Here is a 22,386-nt window from a genome sequence, read left to right as displayed (position 1 = left end):
ATGGTTTTCTTTTTACTACACCTTATACCTACTTTCTTGCGCCTGAGTTTTCTTATGAAATAAATTTACATATTTTTATGAAATATGTGAAATTTTTTTGAACTTGTTTTTGTCCTACAAAAATTCTGGAAACTGAATTAATAAGATATGATTTACTGAAATCCATATTTCTATAAAAAAAAAAACACTTGACCCAGAAAGTACCAACGAAAATTTCCGCTATTTTACTAACCTATTTGAGCCGTGACTTTCTATGGCCCCCCCTCAAACATCGTCTGGATCCGCCCCTGAAAGAATGGAGGTTCAATATGGCTGACTTTGGACAGTGGTGTAGTGGTGTAAAAACTTAGAATGCTAGAAGAAATTTTATTTACTTTCAAATTGGATATTATTTCATGGATTTAAAAATTATGACAAAGATATCTACTTTCATTGTCTGAAATAATTTCTAATAATAATTCAAATTTTTTTTTAAGAGGTTGAAATACGAAATTTCTTTATTTATTTAATACATACCTACCTAATTCTTCAAATCATCAATACATTAATGTTCCTATAGAAAAACTTATGTTTAGCAAAAAATTACTATAAAATAAAAGTAAAAAACACCTATATTGAATGTATCATTGTATAATATTTGAGTGATCTATTCAATGATTTTAAGGAATCTGGAATCATTCTCTACTTCTTTTGGTATAAATTAACTTGTATTCCGTAGCAGTCTAGTAGATCGGAGAATTTTTGGCTCTATTTGTTCTTAAATTATCTAGATGGTAATTGTTTATTTATCTTGTTCCGTAATTGTGTACATCGCTGATAATAATTGTAAATAACAGCGCTCACATTTCAGTTTCTGTCCTAATTTGAAAGAAACAAAACTCGCAATAGAGATAAAATTCGTAACTCAAAGCATAGTTATGATCACACAAAAATTTTTGGATGATATGGACATCCTTAGGGTAATTTATTTCTGAAAAATTTAATACTGATTAACTAATAATTTGCTCAGGAGATTTAGATTTTGAGCTTACATGACAATGGTATGAGTTTCGGGCGACCAATTTTTATCTACAGTGAACCCTCATTTTTCAGCTCCAAAGAAAGCATGAATTGAATTCTGACACTCTAATAGCAGGGGCGGACCTTATAAATATAAAAGTGTATCCTGAATTACCGAAAAATATGCATTCCTTTAGTTTTTAATATATTTTTCTAATAGATAGCTTTAGTTATCTATATTTCACGTTTAGTAAGTCCGATTGGGTTCCACTAAATGGCGTTAGAAAGATGAGACTTCGTACTACATAATCTTTGCCACAGTTTTGTGATTATTTTACTCAGTTTAGTTTGAGCGCTCCTTAAAGATGGACATTATGACAAAGAAAAAATAAGTTATATAAGAGTTTTTCTTCGATAAAGGCGAAAATGCAAGCCAAGCGGCTGAAAATTTAAATAGTGTTTATGGTTGATACTGTAATAGCCAATCACGCGCAATTCTGGTTTTGGCGATTCCGTTCTGGTAATTTCTATGTCAAAGATGCATCACGCGCTGGAGACCAATTGTCGAAAATATCGACAAAAGCATGGACATTGTCGAGTCCTGTTTCCATTGCTCAAGAGTTGAAGATTAAACAAAAAACCGTTTGGAACCATTTGCATAAGGCTGGTCTCAAGAAGAAGCTAGATGTATCGGTACCACACGGCTCACCGCAAAAAACCTCTTGGACCGAATTTACATCTGCGAATCGCAATGAAATCACCCCATTTTTGGAACGGTTGGTGGCTGGTGATGAAAAGTGGATGACTTACGACAACGTCAAGCGAAAACGGACGTAGTAAAAAAGCGGTGAGCCGTCGGAAACGGTCAGGAAGGTTTTGCTGTATGTTTGGTGGGATTGGCAAGGCATTATCTACATAAGCTGCTTATAGTCCGGACCTGGTCCCAAGTGATTACCATCTCTTGCTGTCCATGGCAAACAATTTTACTGGTGAAAAATCCGTTTCAACAGAGGCTTGTGAAAATCGACTGTCTCATTTTTTTGCCAATAGCGACTAGGGCTTCTATGAGAGAGGTTTACACAATCCTTCCAAATAGCAACAAGTTATAGAACAAAAAGGCGCATTATTCGACCTAAATCGTATCATTTTAACTGTGGTAATTGAAGTCTTAATTTTCATGCAAAAATAATGATTTTTTTTATACTACATACTTTCTTGTGCCCGAGTTTTCTCATGAAATAAATCTACATTTATTCATGAAATTGTTTGAACTTGTTTTTGTACTACAAAAATTTTGGAAACTGAATATGATATGATTTACTAAAATACATCTTTCTATAAAAAAACACTTATCTCAGTAGGCACCAACAAAAAATTTCGCTATTTTGCTAATCGATATGAGCCGTGACTTTCTATGCACCCCTGCCCCCCTCCCTCAGACATCGCCTGGATCCGCTCCTGTCTGATAGTTTTAACACAATTGATATTTTTCCGAAAAAACTCAGAGGTTTTCTTTAACTTCTTTCCTTCACTTTTGACCCATAGTTGACTGGACTCAATTTGTTGCGAATGACCCCTTCAAAGGATCACATCGAATTACGAAACACCCTGTATATTGCATCTTGTATATAAAGGCCAATTTAACTTAGGTCCAAAGTAAGTATGGAATAGTATACAATAGAACAAGATCTTTGGATATTTCTATGAAACTTCTATTTGGCTTTTTATATGCAGCTTGATTCAACTATTTGCTGATAAAAATCATGTTGTTATGAACACAAAACACAGATTGAAAAACTGATTTTATATTGAAAGAAAAAAATGAAAATAGAACAGAAAAAGTTTATTCAAAAAATATGTTTACAGATCTTTGCATCAAACCCACAAGAGTACAATATATTTTCATTCCAACATAATCCTCTCACCATATCAGAATGTTCTTCACTATTATAAATATTTGTATATGATCCTTCAATCTTATCAAGCACAATAACTTCATTAGTATCACCACAAATCGCTACTTGGTTAGAATTCGGGTTGAAAGAAAGCCTATGAATCCTATTTTCAAAACAGTGATGAAACTCCAAAGTGCTTTTAGGTTGTCTCCTGTCTAAATGGTATACAGTACCACCTTCAGTTCCACAAACAATGAAATCTTCGTTTGATTGATTCCAAGCTACACTTGTCAAATCAGCAAATTCATCAGTATATAGAACTGAAAAAAAAAAGGTAGAGTTGATAAAACAATTTTCAAGTGAATATAACTAATTTCTTAATATTTTCACAAGTTGAACAGATGAGTAGAAAATAACACTTTCGGGAAAAAAAAAATGTTTATGTCCTATTTAAAAATTTCCTCTCACCTCGCAAAATGCATTTCAGAATATTCTGAAAAACTAGGATTTTGAGTATGTCTGTCGGTCGGTCTGTGTGTTCCCAAAACCCCTGTAACAGCCTTCTGAATTCCCCAATTCTTATCTGATTTTAATGAAATTTAGTGTTGATTTCTTATTTGGGCTGAAGATAGTACAATGCGAATTTCAGCTTTTCAGGACATAGGGCCTACTTTGAGCATGCGCGCACGTATAATATGTCCCATTTCAAGTATTCAAGGAAGTAAATGGCTTCGGAAGTTTCATTAATTTTTCATTCCATTGAAACATTTATTAATATCAAAAAGTATGCTTAGAAGCTCAGGAGTGTGGTAACGTTATCTGCGGTCTGAATCGATGACGTAGAAGGGCTAGTTCATAACGTCATGAGATATAACCAACAATGACCAAAAGGGCTTGAATGCAGTTGGTTATTGTTGCTAATTACCAATGATAACCAACTTATTCGCTAATAGAATACCTACTGACAACGAACTGGCAAGTGTATTCACGCTTGATTCTAAGCATATTTTATGTTATCAATAAATCGTATCAATAGAATGAACTGAACTTTTGAATCCAATTCTGGTTGTGATGTACCCAGTTAGGGTAGGTTCGGTCAATGGTTATACAGTAGAAGGAATGGTCAATTAATACTCTGCAGACTCATGAAAAGGTATTTATTTCTTATGCCCCACTGAACTGATCACAGATGATATCTCACATAATGTAATTCAAGAATGTAAACATCGAATGAATGAATTACAGAATACTACTGAATAAGATTATCTTCATGTATCTAGCGACATGATATTTATATATTTAGTATTTATATTGTATATTCACAACAACCTTGCGAGTTAATAAACACAACACGATCGACAAGGGTAAACATAGTAAATATATTTATATTTTGAGATGGTGTTTGGTTATCAGGCCTTGCCGTCTCAAGTATGAAAATATACAGGTTGTTCATACTAAGACATACTACATGGTGTTAAGAGACTTTTCATTACATAAAAATTACCTATTAGGATTATTTACAGACTTAGCTTCAGTCTTTTTGGGTCATTATTAGACATAACAAAATACTTACTATTACATGTTTAAAAATTTAAAGATTATTATTGTCTTTTCAAAACCACAGATTTTACTCTAAGCATTTATAAAATTCTAATAATAGAACGCATTACCATCTAAGCTCTGTAGAAAAAAGCTCTACAAGATAATAAAAAAATGGGTAATTTGCTCCCAATAATAGGAATTTTAAGGGAGAAATTCAATGATTGTTAATTAAAATTGAGTCTCATTCAATACAAGAGTTTGAATTGGCCTGTAAGAAATTGATTTTTTGTTTATGTTATAGCTCCCTGAAGATGGCTAAGAATTTAGCCGAAAGCTTGGAGTAATGAAATAAAGGTGTTATTGAGTATCACTTGATTCACTCCCCGATATACCAATTCAATCTATACATTGGAATCGATATACTTTTACACTGAATTATAAGTATTTCCGTAGAAATTTCAGCTCTCTTGAATCTAGAGCTACGCATTGGGCATTCACAAATAGAAATTCCCAGGAATATTTCCCGTTTTATTATTCCAATTCGCTTCAATTCAATGTAGGTTTTCGGGTTGAGATATAAATGGTTCCATGGAAATATCAATTCTTTTGAAGATACGTTTTAAGCAGATCATAGTATTACAAGACCAAAAATAACGTACTTGTAGTAAACTGATTTTAGAAGTAAAGGATGAGGAAACATAAAGCCACAACATTATTGGTGGAGTTTTTACAATATGGTTTCTATGCTCACTAAATATTTACTATCAGATAAGGTGATTGATATATTTTTGAAGTTTTGTATTCTGGCGGTGTGAGATTAGTATAGTAAGTAATACATAATAATAATTCCTCCTGTCATATCTAATAGATTACTCCATGGGAGAATAAGTTGGCATGAAAATAACTTCACTTCAACATTCCATAGAATTAATATGATATGAAACCAAATAACTTTAATATTTACTCACCTGATGCGGTGTCATGATCACGCCTGTCCCAAATTAAAACATTCCTATCTGCCCCACATGACACAAAATGGTTTGAATTATTTGTCAATGAATCCACTGAATATATTGATTCAGTATGATAATCTCTGAAATTGAGATCTCTGAGAATTATTCAAAAGCCAACATTTTTCCAGCAACAATATAATTGCTATGTAGTTTAGAATTCAAGGGTACGGTGAAATTGAATCTGATAAATCTTCATAAACAATATGGCAGTAAGAATTATTCGACTCAATATTGAATAAATTCATTTAAAAATAAGTGGGTAATGAAAAAATATCTGAACACAAAAAAAATATATACAAATATTTTGTTTCTGTGTTTTCATGTTAATCTCCAAAAAAAAACCAGATTAAGCCTTGCTTGTGCAAACTATAAGCTCTGGGTAATCATGAAGAATCATGTAAATGAGCTTGAGACCCTCAAATCAGCTACATTGCCAGATCGAAAAATTAATGAGGTAATTAAAGTATTGTATATTGTCTAAATATTTATTCTGATTCTGAATACGCCTGTTATTATTATTTGAACTGGGGTTGTTGTGGCTCGGTAAGCCTTCCGGGAACTGCGACCATGTAGATCTTTTGTTCTCTACCCTACTCATTCATGGAAACCCAAGGAGGTCGTCAATGACGTTAATAAAACTGACAACCTCCTTAGGGGCCTTGGCCGTTACCTCTCGGGTATCCAGGACCGGCTTACCCATATGAGTGGTTCTAAGCTAGCCAGCTCTGGACACTTGCATACCATGTGTTCGGCTGTTTCTGCTGCTGATCCACAGAGCCTACAAATCTCACCTGCTGACTTTGTCATACGGTACAAATGATGTTTGTACCGACAGTGCCCAGTCAGCAGTTCCACCATCACCCGAAACTTGGCTTGTGACAGCTTCAAGAGCTTTTTGGCGTAGATAGGTGAAATCGTCACGAATTTCTTTACCTGAGCAAGTCCAGGAGTGTTAGTCCAGTGGACCAGGAGTGTTAATCCAGTGGAATAAGACTGTTAATGCTACAAAAATTTCAATCCTGCAGCCAAGTTGTATATGGAAATGCATTGGCCACTGATAAAACTTCAAATGAAATGGTTAAAAAATACATTGTTGTATCAACATGATAATTGATTCACGTAGGTATATAATTTTCTAAGCCAAATGTAATTATGGATTTGTTTGTGAATTAGACAGATCACTTGTTAGCAGAACTGAAGGTTTTCTTTGCTTAGTTCTTTCCTTGGTAAGTTCTACAAACAAAGTGATTAACATATTCAATTAAATTTTCTGAAATAAATGTTCTTTTTTAAGAAGTTTATCGAAAACTAGGAGCTCCAAATTAAATGGTAGTAACATATCATCATTAAACAGCCCTCTGCTTGACATAAGCCTACCCTAATAATAACAAATAAATAAATGCTATTTTCAATCTGGCAACGTAGCTGCCGATTTGACATAGAAATTGGGCGGCTTTCAAGGGTCTCAAATTCCACATGTTCACCAAGCTCTGTTTTAGTAAAATTGAGTTGAGTTGAGTAACAATACTAATAATCAGATAGATTCTCATAAAGGCAAGGTTGCAGCAAAAGCTGATTCATAAAAAGAATGATATTCAAATAATTCTACTTACGGAAAGATAATTTTCCTTGAACATTCTATATCAATCACTGCAACAGTTCTATCGGAGCATGTTAATATTTTTGATGATTTGAACCATACAGCTATTTGGGGTACTCTAGAGAAATGTTTATAAACTAAATATGGACTTATTGTGACATTTTCATCTATATCAAGGACTTGAACATCTCCAGTATCTTCAGCTAACACAATCTAAAAACAAGTAAATTCTATGATTGTTAAATGAAACTATACAATGTAAAAGCCATTTCATTGCAAGTTTTTGAGCCATTAAAAAGTTCTTATATACAAACATACTGTTATATCATCTAGATATTTAGCATCACAGACAGAAGATCCTATGTAAAATTTTGACCATTTTAAATTTTCGAGATCTGTTGTACTCTGAAATACAGCAGTCGAACCATCCCATAGAGTACCATTGATATTAGATGACCCAATAATAGCTTCACCTGGAATTTGTATCAACTGTTTAAAAACTGTTTTCTTAAGTTACATGATATTACTTTTGCTGTTGAAATCAATGAACATAAGTGACTTTTTTAGATTAGGAGTTTGTGGATGAATATAATTTGTTTCCAGTATTTTATTAGGAGGATAAACGATGATGTTATCCGTATCTAATTCCCGCATGTTGATAATCCTTCTTGATAATTAACAAGTTAAAATTAGTTCCAATCAACTTGCTCAATTCTAAATTCAATTCAATTCAAAATTAACCAAATTTCAACTCTAATTATTTTATCTATGGATTATCGATACCACAGAAATCAGAATAGTAAAGAAATCTTCTTTTCGTAAATTTCAAAAATATTCAATGATGCCAATAGTAGGATTTTTTCTACTGTAATAATATTTGTGTTCTGTGGTAATCCATTGAAGAATAGCGGGGGAAGGGACTCATTCTAACCAATAAATTTTAACTTGACGTTCATGTGACAATAGACATGACATGTTAACTGCATTACTGCATTAGTGATAAAAGGAAATTTTTTTAAATAATTTTTGTTGCAGTTTCATGTGATAAATAAAAAATATTTTTTGCCATAACTGATATAACTTCCATCATAAAATTTTGTTATTAATTTTGTTGATTTTTATTTAGGTAGCTATATAAAAAATTGTTAATAGTGCTAGTCGGGTTATGAACTTGAGAATGGCAGTGAGGATTTCATGAAAAGGTAAAGTCTTTCAGATGCTTTTCCTAATTTTTTCTTTTTTCGCAAAATTTTATAAATATCTTCCACTTCACACATGGTTGCAAAATAACCCTAATAAGTCACGCTTTTCATAAGATGCTTTCAATGTATGCATGGTAATTCAAAAGATATTAGCGTATTTATTATTATTGAGGTGAATTAATTCAGGTAAATATAACCTCCTGTTGATTTCATGAGGAGCGTTAGAAACACATTTGTTAGAACATTGTTCTTTATATTTTATTGTAAAGTATCAGCCAAATACAATTTGTAATACATTAAATGTATTCCAATTTTCCCTGAAGTTATATTTTAATTGCGATACAGCCGTCACTATAAATATTATACTTTAATATATCATTCTATTCAATATATCTATTCTATTGTTTCTTTTTGTATTATTATTAGTAATTTATACATATCGGTTAAGCTAGTCAAGATAGAATTCCATCACATTAACTTTGTAGTTACCACATGTTACTAAAATTGTTGTAATTTATGGTTGCTGTGTGCTTTTTAGAATTTTCAATATAAATCTATAACTAAGTAATATTGTGATTCTTCAGTCGCTTCTTTAAAATTTCATGATTCAGATCAAATTAGTGCTTCTTGTGAATTGAGATCCTTTCAAAATTCACACATTTTACTTGATCAATCCATTATGGTTTGGCTTTTAAGTAATTAATATTGATTCAGCAATTATTGGTGTCTTGAAAGAAAAAACTAATCTTTATTATTATTTTCTAAGAGCTCACTAAGAATCTAAGTATACTGCAGAAAATAAATGGGTTTGTAACTATTTATTTTGCTTAATTCGAAGCTATCAACAAAATTTTTTTATTTGTAAACAATTAGAAATTTAGCCTTGTGGTAGGTGTATTCCAATTCATAATATTTATCCGAAATTATTGTTTTTTTTTTAATAGTTTTTTTCACCTTTGGAAATATTTATATTTAATTATATTGTGTAGTGTAGAATCTAAAAACCTAAATGAAAAATAAGTATCAATGAAAAAATTATATGAAAATAGCATATATTTCTCAACATGTGATGTCATGATGACACAATAGAATATTTTTTGCTGAGAATTCTATTTTCTGATATTTCTAGTGTTATTAGATTTCAAATATAGATTTGATATGGATGTTTTTAGATAGATTGTGAGCAGCATTATTCATTTGATCATAGGATTTTGCATTACATGAATGCAACTTAAACAAAAAAGAATTATGGGAGTTATTATGTCAGTTCTTCATTGATATATGATTAATTATTGCTTATTTTATCTTTTTTCTATAAATCTTGTTAACAAAGGATTTTTCTGTTCTAGTGTGACTTAATTTAGAATGGATAAAATATGCCAAACCGAAGAACATAACTATTTGAAGGAAAATTTAAATGAGGATACTACTAGATCTACACCAAGAGATCCAGTTCAACTAAGTGAAGATAAAATTATTTATCTGCCAAGTAAGCAAGCCTTTATAAATTGATCCTACATATTTTGGTTTTATTTTAGAATTAGGATTGGTATCAAATTAGTAATTTTGTTTTAGGTACTTCCCAAAATAAGACAATATTGAAGAATATACTATTTCAAAAAGAAGAAAAAGTTGATTCTATTGAGTTGGAGTCATCTCAAGATAGACTTCAGCCTGCAGAAAATGTTGTACAAAACTGTGATGATAGAAATATTAATGATTCAATATATATAAATAATGCAGACAATGAGGTAATTAATATTGTTATATAGTAAAATGAAAATGAACATCTCTCTGCTGAATTCAGTCTAGAAAATGTAAGGCGGATCTGAGAGGAGTCACAGGGCCATGGTTTTAAGTTTTCCTATATTTGCATGCAAATGTTAGCAGACAGTTTTTTTCCATCCCAGTTCGACCCACTAGGTTACATTAAGATGTTAAAAATTGTATTTCAAACATCACGATAGAGGATCAACTTGATCACATTGGATGATTTAATATAAGTAATTTTTATGATACAAGTAGCTTTAGCCCCTGATCCGAGTAAAACAAAAAATAAATCTTCTCCCTATCCTACTGGATGAATAAATTATTATTATTATTATTACTTGTTAGAATTCCAAGGAAATATATTCTGTTACTTTTTTATAGCCATACTTTTTTTGATGATTTTATCTATTTATGGTTCTACAGCTTTATTAGGTATAATAATAATTAAGAATTTTCTTTTATTATTATTCATAGACTAATTGAGAATAACTAAATTGGAAGTTAGTGTATATGCATTTTCTTTTAAATTGAGTATATAAAACTATTGAGTTTGATTGGCAATATTGAGTTCATGTATTAAAACTTCAGCTTGAAAGTACTCCTTTTTGGCATTAAATGATAAAATAAAAGATATTTGCTTCTCGGTAGCTCAAAAAAGCACATGATTTCTTAGATTTGTTTATACACTTCATGTTGTTTTTGGGTTAGTTAACTAACAATAATTTTTAATATTTCAGATTAACTTAGGTGGTGAGTGTGTTTTGAATAAATTCAATGGACAACATCCCACTACCCCAAAAAGTTCCCTGAAAAGACCAAATTCCGAACCACCTACTGAAGAAAGTTGGGTAATTAAATTGATTTTGTTATATTTCTGGATTAAAATTTCAAGATAATTATTTTTTAATTTAATGATGAAAATTAAGATTATCATGATTTGGTAACATAAACATGTTGACCAATTTATGATTGTAGTTTAATCTTCTCTCTGATGAACCAAATTTTTGGTTTTAATAAATGGGGAATGTTATTTTTATTGAAAATTAATTTTTGTTCCTTTTAGTGTAAGCGTAAATACTCACCTGAATATGGACAAACACGTAAAAACTTGGTATGTGAAATTGATAAAATATCAAACACAGATATTGATATCAACAACAAACTCAAAACCATGAAATTATTTGTTAAAAACGGTGAAGAATCCAAGGCAGACATATGTAAAAGTTCACCTCAAGCTCCTTCTCCACTTGGTACACCTTCAAAAGTAAGATCTGTGATACCAACTAAACTTAATCCACCTCCTGAGTTGTCGGATTGGCTTCTACAATTTCAGTGTTGGTCTAATGCTGAGAGAATTCTTGCCATAAACGAGCTCATTGAAACGTAAGTCTGCCGCAAGTGGTAATCCTTATTTATATTTTTCTAATGTATAGCATACTATTTCAATTTAAGATGTGAGCCTACTCAAGTCAGGCATATGATGCAAGTGATTGAACCACAATTCCAAAGAGATTTTATTTCTCTTTTACCTAGAGAATTAGCTCTGAATGTTTTATCATATCTGGAACCCAAAGATCTCCTTAGAGCCTCTGAAACATGTAGGAGTTGGCGATTTTTAGCTGAAGATAACTTGCTTTGGAAAGAAAAATGCAAGGAAGTTGGCATCTTGGAAATACCCAAGAAGAAGGGTTCTCCTAGAAGCCCCGGGGGCGTATCCCCGTGGAAGGTGAATAATTTTTTTTAGAATTATAACGTAAGGCAGAGCATCAAGCCAAGTTCTTGCAAATACACCATATATATACAAAAAAACATATACATATTTAAATTATTATGTGTATAAAACAATTTACCTACTTCTTTCCACTGCACAATATTTCAAGATGAACTTTTCAAATTCAGAATTGTTGTTTAGATTATTATGTGTGTAAAAAATTGCCTCATTAGGATAAGTAATTCCAAATGAGAACTAATTTAACTGGTTTCAATTGATCCACTAACTGCCTTAAACTCATAAATCTTTTTTATAATAGAGTTTGAATAAATTTTGCTTCTAGACAAATGTTTGAAATAATTCAAGAGATTAAAATCAATTCAGAATGTACAAACTTGAGACTAGTAAAAAGAAGATAGATCCCTGTTATTAATCTTATCATCCCAAAAATAGCAGAAAGTTGCCCTGAAGTGTTGAACAGTGTTTATTTTAAAATCATGTATCCATTCTATGGGAAATTAAAATTCGTTAATACTTGTTTACTCGGATTAAAATCAGAACCAGATTAATTTTACTTCAGGATAAATTCATTAGTAACAGGAGAAAGATTTTTATTTTGTTCAATAGATCCTACCTACCTCTAGGTCTCATTCTGAGGTGAATTTTCATTGGGATAATTAATTTACTTTCAGTTTCTGAAAGGTGAATTCTGTTAAATAACATAACTCATAATATCTTTTGTATTTACCATTAAAACATTTTTTCAGGTTGCTTACATGAGACACCATATGATTGAAATGAACTGGAGGAGCAAACCAATTAAACCACCAAAAATGTTGAAAGGTCATGATGATCATGTCATTACTTGTTTACAATTTTGTGGTAGTCGAATAGTGAGTGGTTCAGATGACAACACACTTAAAGTTTGGAGTGTCACAACTGGTAAGGTAAGTCATCATATCAAATTGAAGAATTTCTTTTTCATTATGTTTGTGTTCTTAGAAATCTATATTTCTCATATGAAAAACAAATTTAATTTTTATTATAAAATTTTAGTGTTTGAGGACACTGGTTGGACATACTGGTGGAGTATGGTCTTCCCAAATGTCCGGGAATACTATTATTAGTGGAAGCACTGACAGAACATTGAAAGTTTGGGATATAGAAACAGGTGTTTGTAAACATACGCTCTGCGGACATACATCCACCGTCCGTTGTATGCATCTTCATGGCAATAAGTAAGTAAAAATGTCTTTCTAAGGAATTTTTTTTATTGATTCTATTGCTGGCCTATTTATTTGAAGTAACGAGCGTTCATTAAAATTCGTGGTCAAGAATGCTGTGGAGAAATTAGAGTTGATTTTCTGTGAGTGCGAGTAGCGCTTAGCTTGTACCATATTTTTTCCAAATTCAAAGTATGTGAAACAAATGTTAATGATATGGTACAAGCTAAGCCCTACTCACACTCACAGAAAATCAAGTCGAATTTTTTCACCGCACTCTTGACCACGAATTTTAATGAACGCTCGTTACATTCAATTTTTTTCAAGTGTAGAGGTGCGTTTCATGAAAGGTCTTTTTCAGGGTAGTCAGTGGTTCCAGAGATGCAACCCTCAGAATTTGGAACATTGAGTCAGGTGCATGTTTGAATGTTCTCGTTGGTCATATGGCAGCAGTAAGATGTGTTCAGTATGATGGAAAGTTGGTGGTTTCAGGAGCATATGATTATAGTGTGAAAGTGTGGAACCCAGACAAAGGAGAATGCTTGCATACACTTCAAGGTCATACAAACAGAGTCTATTCTCTTCAGGTGAGATAAGCAAATTGTTCAGTTTGTATTTTAATAATAATAAGGATACTATGTTAACAAAGTATTCGCGGAGAAGAATTGTCGTCAAATAAGAAAAAGAATATTGAGATAATATATTCTTGGGAGTTTTAGCCCTATTCAGAAATTCTTCAATATTGTAGGGTTCTCTGTCAAGTAGGATCTTTTATACTTTCTTTTATTGGTGTTTAAGCTACAAGTTTCATTATTTATGTCTGGCATTGTATTGAAATACTTGATATATGATAGGTTCGTTTTCTAGTTTTGAAGTTCAATTCAAATTTATTCTTGTTTTTCAAGTAAAAAATCAGACATTCCTGTATGTGGATTGCTATAATATTATTCCTGAATTTTCCTACCCTTGATTCTCTTGTAACCTAGTTTGAGAATTATTCTGAGTGCCCTTTTCTGGAGATTGCATATTTGAATTGCTAGAACTTTGCCCATAAAACATGTCTTGCTTTAGACTCAAAAACTGCATAGTAGATAGATTTCATGGAGAATTTATCCAGATATCTTGTCAGTACACTTAAGGAGTAACAGACCGAAAGCAAGCTACCTCCTAGCTTAAAAATATGTTACTCCCATTCAAGTTTATCGTCCACAAAGATTACCAAGAACTTACTCAACTGAATAATCGTTTAACGTCTGTGTGTTAATAAATGAAATTAATTTCATGGCATTCAGACAATTTTTCTATTCTGAAAAAAGTACCTCCTGTCTCGAACCCGCAACCTCCGAATAACTAATTCGAACTACTTATTTGGTGGTTGCGGGTTCGAGTCCCGCTAGGGGAGGTACTTTTTTCAGAATTGAAAAATTGTCTGAATGCCGTAAAATTAATTTCATTTCTCAAATGAGTTAATTCTTGTTCATATCAGAACTTCATCTGTAGTTTCGAATGCAACATTATGACGATTTAAATACAATTTTAATATTGAATCCCGCAGAATTTCAGAGGGATCCCGCATTTTCGGGATTGAATTCCCTAATAATAATAATATAGATTAGTCCTTTCTATACAAATACAGTCGACCCTAGTTAACTCGAAATCCTTGATAACACAAATTATTTTCACTCCCCTTGAAAAAACCTGCCTAAGTCGAAAAAATTACCATGCATAACTAATAAAAAATTTTACAGTTATATTCTACCATTTTTACTTCTGTAAGTCGAAGACCCACAAAAATTACCTCTATTACTCGATGTAAGTAGTTAATTCGAAACCCCGCCGCACAAGTCCCAAAGTATCGGTGAATAGATCATATTTAATGGAGCAATAGTTGCACCATTTAGTAGGAATCTTTCGTTTAATTTCTTAATCCCAACTCTCCTAGGACTCTGCAGAGTCCCAGGAATCAAATGCTCCTGCATACATTCTTGCAATAATTTGTCAGGAGTAAATTAGTTGAAAAAATGTTGCCTAAAAATAAACGAACGATAACACTTTGAATTAATTAACTCATGTGATATTTTGGAGTCTAAATTAGACTCCTTCATAAGAAACACTCTTAAAATATTCAGAAATTGTAAATTGACCTTTCTGTTAACACGTAAAGATGTAATTTCATCCAAATATGGACGATCTACCCCTACCATAGGAAATAAATATCACTATTCTTTACCTATATAACTCAAATTTCATTTGGTTTACCTGTCTAACTCAAAATACGCCTTATTTGAATTATACGTAAATCAAAGAGAAATCTTGGCCCCGTGGTGATTCAACTTAAGGAGAGTTCACTCATACTTTCAAGACCACTCTGTATAGGTTTGGGAATACTTATAATTTTTTTTTTTCCATTGTGACTATTGTAATTTTTTTCTGATTGTGCTCTAGATACAAAAATTTTCGTTTATTTTATGATTAATTTTCCTTGTGAGTTAATAGATTATTATCGCAACTTTTATTTGTATCTAATAGTGATTCTGACAATTGATAGAATTTTCAGATTTCGATAAATATTCAAAATGTTCCACTTTTTTTTGGAGAATGCTATTTATTTTTTGTGGATCATTATTTATTTAACCATTCCAAAATAATTTTGCTAGAGTCTTTCACTATTCAAATAAAAGTGCTAGTTTTCAACTGTAATTCACTTTTCCAATGATTAATAGTAAAAGGTTTGAGATATTTGTTGAGTCCATTTGTTTGTTGATTCTTTAAGACTGAATCCATACAGATGCTGATTCCAAATATCAAATGAAATCAAATTGTTATGAGGAAAAGCTGAAACGATCAATTTAAAGACAATTTCACTGTAGTTGAAGAAATTTCTTTATTCCTTCAATTCTTGTTTGTATTTCAAAAAACTTCATCTTCATATATTCTTTAAATAATGTTTTTATTGTTCCCATTGTATTTTCAGTTTGATGGTACACATGTGGTTAGCGGTTCATTGGATACAAGTATAAGAGTGTGGGATGTTGAATCGGGAGCTTGTAAACATACACTTATGGGGCACCAATCCTTAACTTCCGGTATGGAACTACGAAATAACATATTGGTATCAGGAAATGCGGATTCTACAGTAAAAGTTTGGAATACAGTGACTGGACAGTGCCTACAAACATTATCAGGTAAATAATAACTTTTCTATTTTATTCTTGAATATTATTAAAATAGTGTAGCATATATTCTGTATATAAATATACACAGTAGATATCGTTTATGATGACATTAAAGGGACCAAAAAATTCCAGTCTTTCCAACTAATAATCGTTATAAGCAAATTCAACGTTTTACATCATAAATGAATTCAACAATTTTTTTTATTACAAAAATTCAATTAAAGAAAAGAACGAAGAATATGAATGTGACCTTTATTTTACATATGAATTAACAAAAACATGAAATGGAACAATAAAATGAAAAGCAAAACCCTAAGTATGATCAGTGAAAATTTCAGTAACTTTAGTTTATTTTGTTTTTTCTTCAAATTCAATCATGACTTCTCTATCATATTTTCTAAGTACCCTAAAATGGGATTCACTATTTCTTTCTTATCGTTATCAAAAACAAAAAACTTCTGTGGTTGCCAGAATTTCATCAATGTCCACAATAACTTCTCAGTTTCTGGAGTAGTTAATTGAGCGATAGGTAATCTATGGAAATTTTCATATTCACGGTCTTTGAAATTTGAGTAATTCTGAAAGAGGAAGATCCATCTCTTCATCAGAACTTGCATCATCTTCTAGCTGGAAGGTGAATCCTGCACGGCGAAAATACCTTGTGATTGTCTCTTTCGTGGAATTATCCCAAGCTTGAGAAATGAAAAAATGATCTCCAGATTGTTTAATTTGTAGAGATTGTTAGAGGTCACATAGGTCTCTAGAATTTTGACTAGCTGTAATTTTCCAAAATAGGGTGTGAAAATTGCAGCTAACCAAAACTCCAGAAGTTAATTCTTCAATTCAAGAAATATCATTTTTGTGCAGGAAACCAGCAGTAGATTTACATGCAACCGGGGATTTACCGCCTAATTTCAACCACAGATCAGAGTTCAGTTATCTGTCATTTCAAATGAACTGCAACTGCGTTTCGTTGCAATAACCGATAACATGCAACAATTCAGGGGCAATTTTCAGACGCTATATCAGGTGTAGTAAAAAAAAAGCCATTATTTTTCAATAAATGGCTTTAGTTATCTGAATCACGCGTTGTATAAGTCCAGAAGCGGCCAGCTTTGGCCAATAGAAGAGGACGCACATCGATAGTGACTTGCCAGAAGCTCCAGGAGTTTGGTTTGCATTTCTTATGCCTTATAGTCCGGACCTGGCACCAAGTGATTATCATCGACTGTCTCAATTTTTTGCCAATAGGGACGAGGGTTTCTTTGAGAGAGGCATAATGATATTATTACCTTCGAAATGGCAACAAGTTACTTATCGTGTTCGAGATGTTGAAACATGTCTCTGAGCGCTCTCTGGCTTTTCAGTGATTTAACGGTATTATATTGAATCAATATCTTTGTTATTGTGACAAAGTTTTTAAGGATCTCACAGGTACAAAAGTCATTACTCGTTTGTAAATAATTTCATTCTGGCCGTGGTGGTTAAGGTCTCAAAATTGTATTTTCTTTATTTTCTCTCTTGGTTAATTGGTCTTTGTTTATTATCTATAGCCTAGCCTACGCGGCTGCTCGTTCCCTACCACCTGCGCGCTATGATTTATTGATACTTTCACCCACATCATCTTATTCATTCTTTGCTCTGATCATTAGACATTGAACTCATGAGTATACATTATCTCATTTTCTCACATTTTTGCGCTGTATTGCAGATAGTTTCCTACCTCCTTCTCTTCATTTATCATCTTTTCCATGGCCTCCATATCTGTGTTTGAGTCTCTCTTACTGACCCAAATTCAACTTATCTTGGTTACTCAAATTTTCTTGAAAACGTCCAAATATTTTTCTATTTCTGCAGCGTGGTTTATGTTAATTCTCTTCCATTTATTCTTTTTGTAATACAACAGTATGCCTTGTTTTTGAAACACATAGATATGATTTTGTTTAAAAAAATCAAGGAGGCTTTTTAACAAAGTATTTCTCTTTTATTATATTCAATAAATAATATATTTCAAATCATATATCCCATATGCCCACCATTATGATCCATACATAAATAATATATTCCTTATTTCGTTTTAAATTTTCCTAGTGAATTAGGTTTTACATTGGTGCGTGCGTTTATTATTTTTATGAATTTTCAAATGGCCTCTGTGCGATATATAACGAGCATTCATTACAATTCGTGGTCAAGAGTGCTGTTTAGAAATTAATGTTGATTTTCTGTGAGTGTGAGTAGTGCTTAGCTTGTACGATATTCTTCCAAGATTTGAAGTATTTAAACAAATGTTAGTGATATGGTCCAAGCTAACCGCTGCTCGTTGGCAGAAAAAATTAACTAGAATTTCTCTCTTGACGACGAATTTTAATGAAAGAAAATCCTGGCTACGTGCCTGGACAATGCATCCAAACAATCAAATAACAAAATAGATAGAGATTGAGTAATTTCCACCAACATTGTCTATGGAATAACGGGATTCCTATAAATAAAAAAATTATCACACTTGAACAAGTTGGGCATATTCACGGTATCTTAAATAAGTTAATTTTATGTAATATCAAACTTGGAAAAAGTAGGACAACACACCAAATACTATAAAACAAACAAAAATACACAAGAACCAAGAAACATCAGGATACATTTATAATAATAATATATGAAGGAGTGCATCAGAAACATCGCTTCTATGACTGTATTTAAAAAACTTGAAAAGATTGTATTTGAACATGCAGATAGCAGCTGCAGGTTGATTTGAAGTAGACAGACTATAGTTACTTTTTCATATTTTTGCTGACGCTTACTTTTCTCATTCATTTATTTTTTTATTGTTTGATGTTTATTTTTGTGTATACATTTTCAAGATTATATAACTCATGTTTTGATGAACCCATAGAATCCGTAAATTTCCCATAGTTACGGCGAATTGATAAGTGAATTTACTCTTGACGATATGGTATAATCGTTTTGGTGTTTTGCCTCCTGCCATATTGGGATCATTTCCATAGTAACATTCTTGGACGTTCGCCAAGATAAGTTAAAGTCAAGCTCCGTGAAATGTCATTTAATAATCAAAATTCAGTGCTTTGGTTATGGTTATTGAAATTATTTGTTATATAATCGAAACGAATACCAACTCTAGCATAGACAATATTTCTCGATTATATGAACCTTTTCACTCGACGTTGTTCGCGAAACACCACTCAAGCTACGCTCTCATTAAGTTTCACGAACTACGTATCGTGAATAGGTGTATAATCGAATATTGTCTATGCTCTTGGGATATAACCGATTATATTATGCTAAGAATAACTTGTACGCCATAACACCAGATCTATATACTGGTTATTGGCCAATTATACATTTATAAATAAAAAGTATAGAAAAATTAAAAAATTTATTGATTAGGAATTATAGGGTTTTGTGTCATAATTTCTTATTCTCTTTCACTAATCAAACTCACTTTATCAAATGTTCACGTCAGGTGAAGTATCGGCTTCAAACGAACTAGTATAAATGTTGTTTTTTCTCTTTATTGTGAAGTCCAACTCATATTCGTTATTGAGAAATAATCGACATATCCCTCTTCTCTTAAATGTATTCAGTCTTGTTTGACTTTACGGACTTATGGTATATCTGAATAAATAACCCTATAGGATATTCATTCAAAGGTATTTTTTTGTTTGAAATATGATTGAGAGGAAGAAATTTGTAATTATATTGTTTAGTCCAGATCATTCACAATTGAACTGTGAATACAAATTTTTTTACAGGACCTTATAAACACCAATCTGCCGTCACCTGCCTTCAATTTAATAATCGTTTTGTTATTACTTCTTCGGATGACGGAACCGTTAAACTTTGGGATGTTAAAACTGGCGAATTTATACGAAATCTGGTAGCTTTGGACAGTGGAGGCTCAGGAGGGGTAGTTTGGCGAATACGTGCAAGTGAAACAAAACTTGTGTGTGCAGTGGGTAGTAGAAATGGCACAGAAGAAACAAAACTACTTGTATTAGACTTTGATGTTGATCAAAATGTCAATGGGTACAAATAAGTGGCGTCTCTAATGGATAGAGATCAGAAGACTCAAAAAATTTGCGTGAATGTTGGTTGTATGAGAGTAATTTGTTGTATGTGTGTAGTATTAGACTTTAGTCTTCTAAATGTTTTTTTTTGTAAATATTTTCCAATTTTATGGTGATTTTGAATGTTATGAAATTGGATAAATCAGCAATATAACACTCAGAGGTAATTTATACTTTAAATTATTCGAAATTCGAAATATGTATAGTGCAGGGGTATGTACAGAACTGTACATATTCTTGATATTTGTGACAATGTTATTTTTTGTAATTTATAGCTTTATATAAATTGATCGAAGTAATGGGCTAAGCAACTCTTTATAATCTAAAGGCCGAATTAATTAAATACATCAATGATCATACATCACTCAATTCCAGTTCTTGTTGAAAATATTGAATTTTAAACCAAATGACTGTGACAACAGATATGAAAGGTTGCTCCACCCTAATGAATAAATTTTAATAAACAACAAATACAAATTTCTGTTACGTATTATTGTAGAATTGATTTTCATTAATAGAATCTTGACGAGCTCACTAAATTGAAAATTTCCATTCAATATAAAGAAAATCTTATTTCATCCTGTTGACAATTAACTAACATTCTATTATGAATCATTTAGTCCTCATCAAAATGTTTATGAAATACATACTAGACTTAATAGAAAAGAAATTCTGTTCAAAACTGCACTAGTGAAAATTAAAACACAAAAAATGCATCTTCTATTAACAATCAAGACACTATTCTGCATTTATTAATGCATGATATAAATTGCATTATCCTAAATAGATCATCTTCAGTTTATTATGGAAACATTTCCTACCTGCACACCTCTTCTATTTCTGGAGAGGGAGCTCCCTGTCCAATTTTTTTTTGTGGACTTGGTTCTTCAGGACTGGAAGTATTGTACTTCGAATTACAAGCCTCCTTTTTCTGAATTTTTTCAGGCTCCCTGTCTGGTTGTTCTTTAATTTTCCAATGAACTGTTGTGGATCCCCTAAATTTTTTTTTGTTAGGGCTCTTAGTCCTCAGGAGCATATACCGAATGTTATAATTGTTACAGTGTTTACATTATCTCCATTTCTAACTTCATAACCTTTGATGGGGATCAAGTAGCACAACTTCAAGAAAATGAATTAACGTATTTCATTTTTGAGTTGAGATACAAAAATTTGTTTGATATCAAGAAGTATATTTCTGCAGACTAATTTCACCCACTGTATATTTTCGTTATATTCCGTTGTTTACTGCAAAACCCAGAAAATTCGAAAAACTTTCTCCAATAGTATATACCACAATGCTTATTTCCTCTTTAATTAAAATGATTGTTCAAGCCCCAAAATTGTATACGCCAAAATCGACCTACCCCATCATACATCTTGCAACAAATGAAACGCACATATCAAATTTAAAATGATTACTCTATACACCAAGAGAAATTTTACGTTGAATATTTACGTTGTTGACTTGAAGGAAATTCATTTTAAAATTTGGAATAAGACAATATTCTATTTTTCTAGTATCCAGTAATACTCGCTGAAGAAGTCATGGTATAATCAATGTCTATCATGACTCTCTTAATGCCCTGAACCACTCTGAAGACGAATAATTGCCATTAAATAAACATTGTTATAATAGGATATTGTTGTCATTCAAGATTTGCGTTCTGGAAAATATCAATTTCATTTGCTAATAAGGAAAAATTTTTCTGCTAGTTTCAGTTGCGGATACACTAATCATTACATTCATTTGTTACTTTAAGATTGAAGGACTGAATGGTTTATTTTCACATTGTTCAATTAATTTACTTCATTGTCTAACCAATTACGCTGAAATAGAAACAATTTGTTATTAATAAGCCAGAAGCTCATTTTGAAGTTGTAAAATGTTGATTTTATTCCAATTTTATGTATGTGTCGCATATATATGTTGTTTTCTATTTTTATTGAATAGGATATTTGTTTTACCAACTGTAATATATAAGACTGAAAAATTGTTGAATATTTTATCCCTGATAATACAACTAATCAGGATGTATATACTGAGTTTCCCCAATTTCTTATCCAAATGCAAATCGTACTAAGACCATTTTATGATTATTTAAATATATGAATTATACTGAGACAGAAAATGTGTTTTTGGTTGGCTATCTAAAAAAAACCTTTTCAACCA

The 22,386-nt window shown here is 31.6% G+C and overlaps 2 protein-coding genes across 3 annotated transcripts; one reads left to right on the top strand and one right to left on the bottom strand.

Annotated features, from left to right (window-relative positions):
- Positions 1–2,827: 2,827 nt before the first annotated feature.
- LOC123673883 (methylosome protein 50-like) lies at positions 2,828–7,839 on the bottom strand. Its single transcript, XM_045608620.1, has 5 exons — positions 7,577–7,839; positions 7,368–7,522; positions 7,063–7,262; positions 5,405–5,529; positions 2,828–3,214 (listed from the first exon to the last, which is right to left on the bottom strand). Exons 1-5 carry the CDS (start codon positions 7,701–7,703, stop codon positions 2,847–2,849), a joined length of 975 nt encoding a protein of 324 aa, XP_045464576.1. The 5' UTR covers positions 7,704–7,839; the 3' UTR covers positions 2,828–2,846.
- A 153-nt stretch (positions 7,840–7,992) lies between these two features.
- On the top strand, positions 7,993–22,345 carry LOC123673881 (F-box/WD repeat-containing protein 7). Of its 2 annotated transcripts, none has more exons than XM_045608616.1 (11): positions 7,993–8,251; positions 9,601–9,740; positions 9,827–10,002; positions 10,759–10,869; positions 11,085–11,404; positions 11,474–11,747; positions 12,500–12,679; positions 12,789–12,970; positions 13,317–13,542; positions 15,930–16,140; positions 19,902–22,345. In XM_045608616.1, the coding sequence occupies exons 2-11, from the start codon at positions 9,617–9,619 to the stop codon at positions 20,183–20,185; spliced, it is 2,088 nt and encodes a 695-aa protein (XP_045464572.1). In that variant the 5' UTR covers positions 7,993–8,251; positions 9,601–9,616; the 3' UTR covers positions 20,186–22,345. The 2 variants fall into 2 exon arrangements, with proteins under 2 accessions (XP_045464572.1, XP_045464573.1); XM_045608617.1 differs by lacking the exon at positions 7,993–8,251 and adding an exon at positions 9,375–9,513.
- Positions 22,346–22,386: the final 41 nt, after the last annotated feature.

The sequence above is a fragment of the Harmonia axyridis genome, chromosome 2, assembly GCF_914767665.1.
Source record: "Harmonia axyridis chromosome 2, icHarAxyr1.1, whole genome shotgun sequence".
Taxonomy (NCBI): Eukaryota; Metazoa; Arthropoda; class Insecta; order Coleoptera; family Coccinellidae; genus Harmonia; species Harmonia axyridis.
The sequence above is the reverse complement of the archived record's forward strand: the minus strand, read 5'-3'. Positions and strand labels throughout refer to the sequence as shown.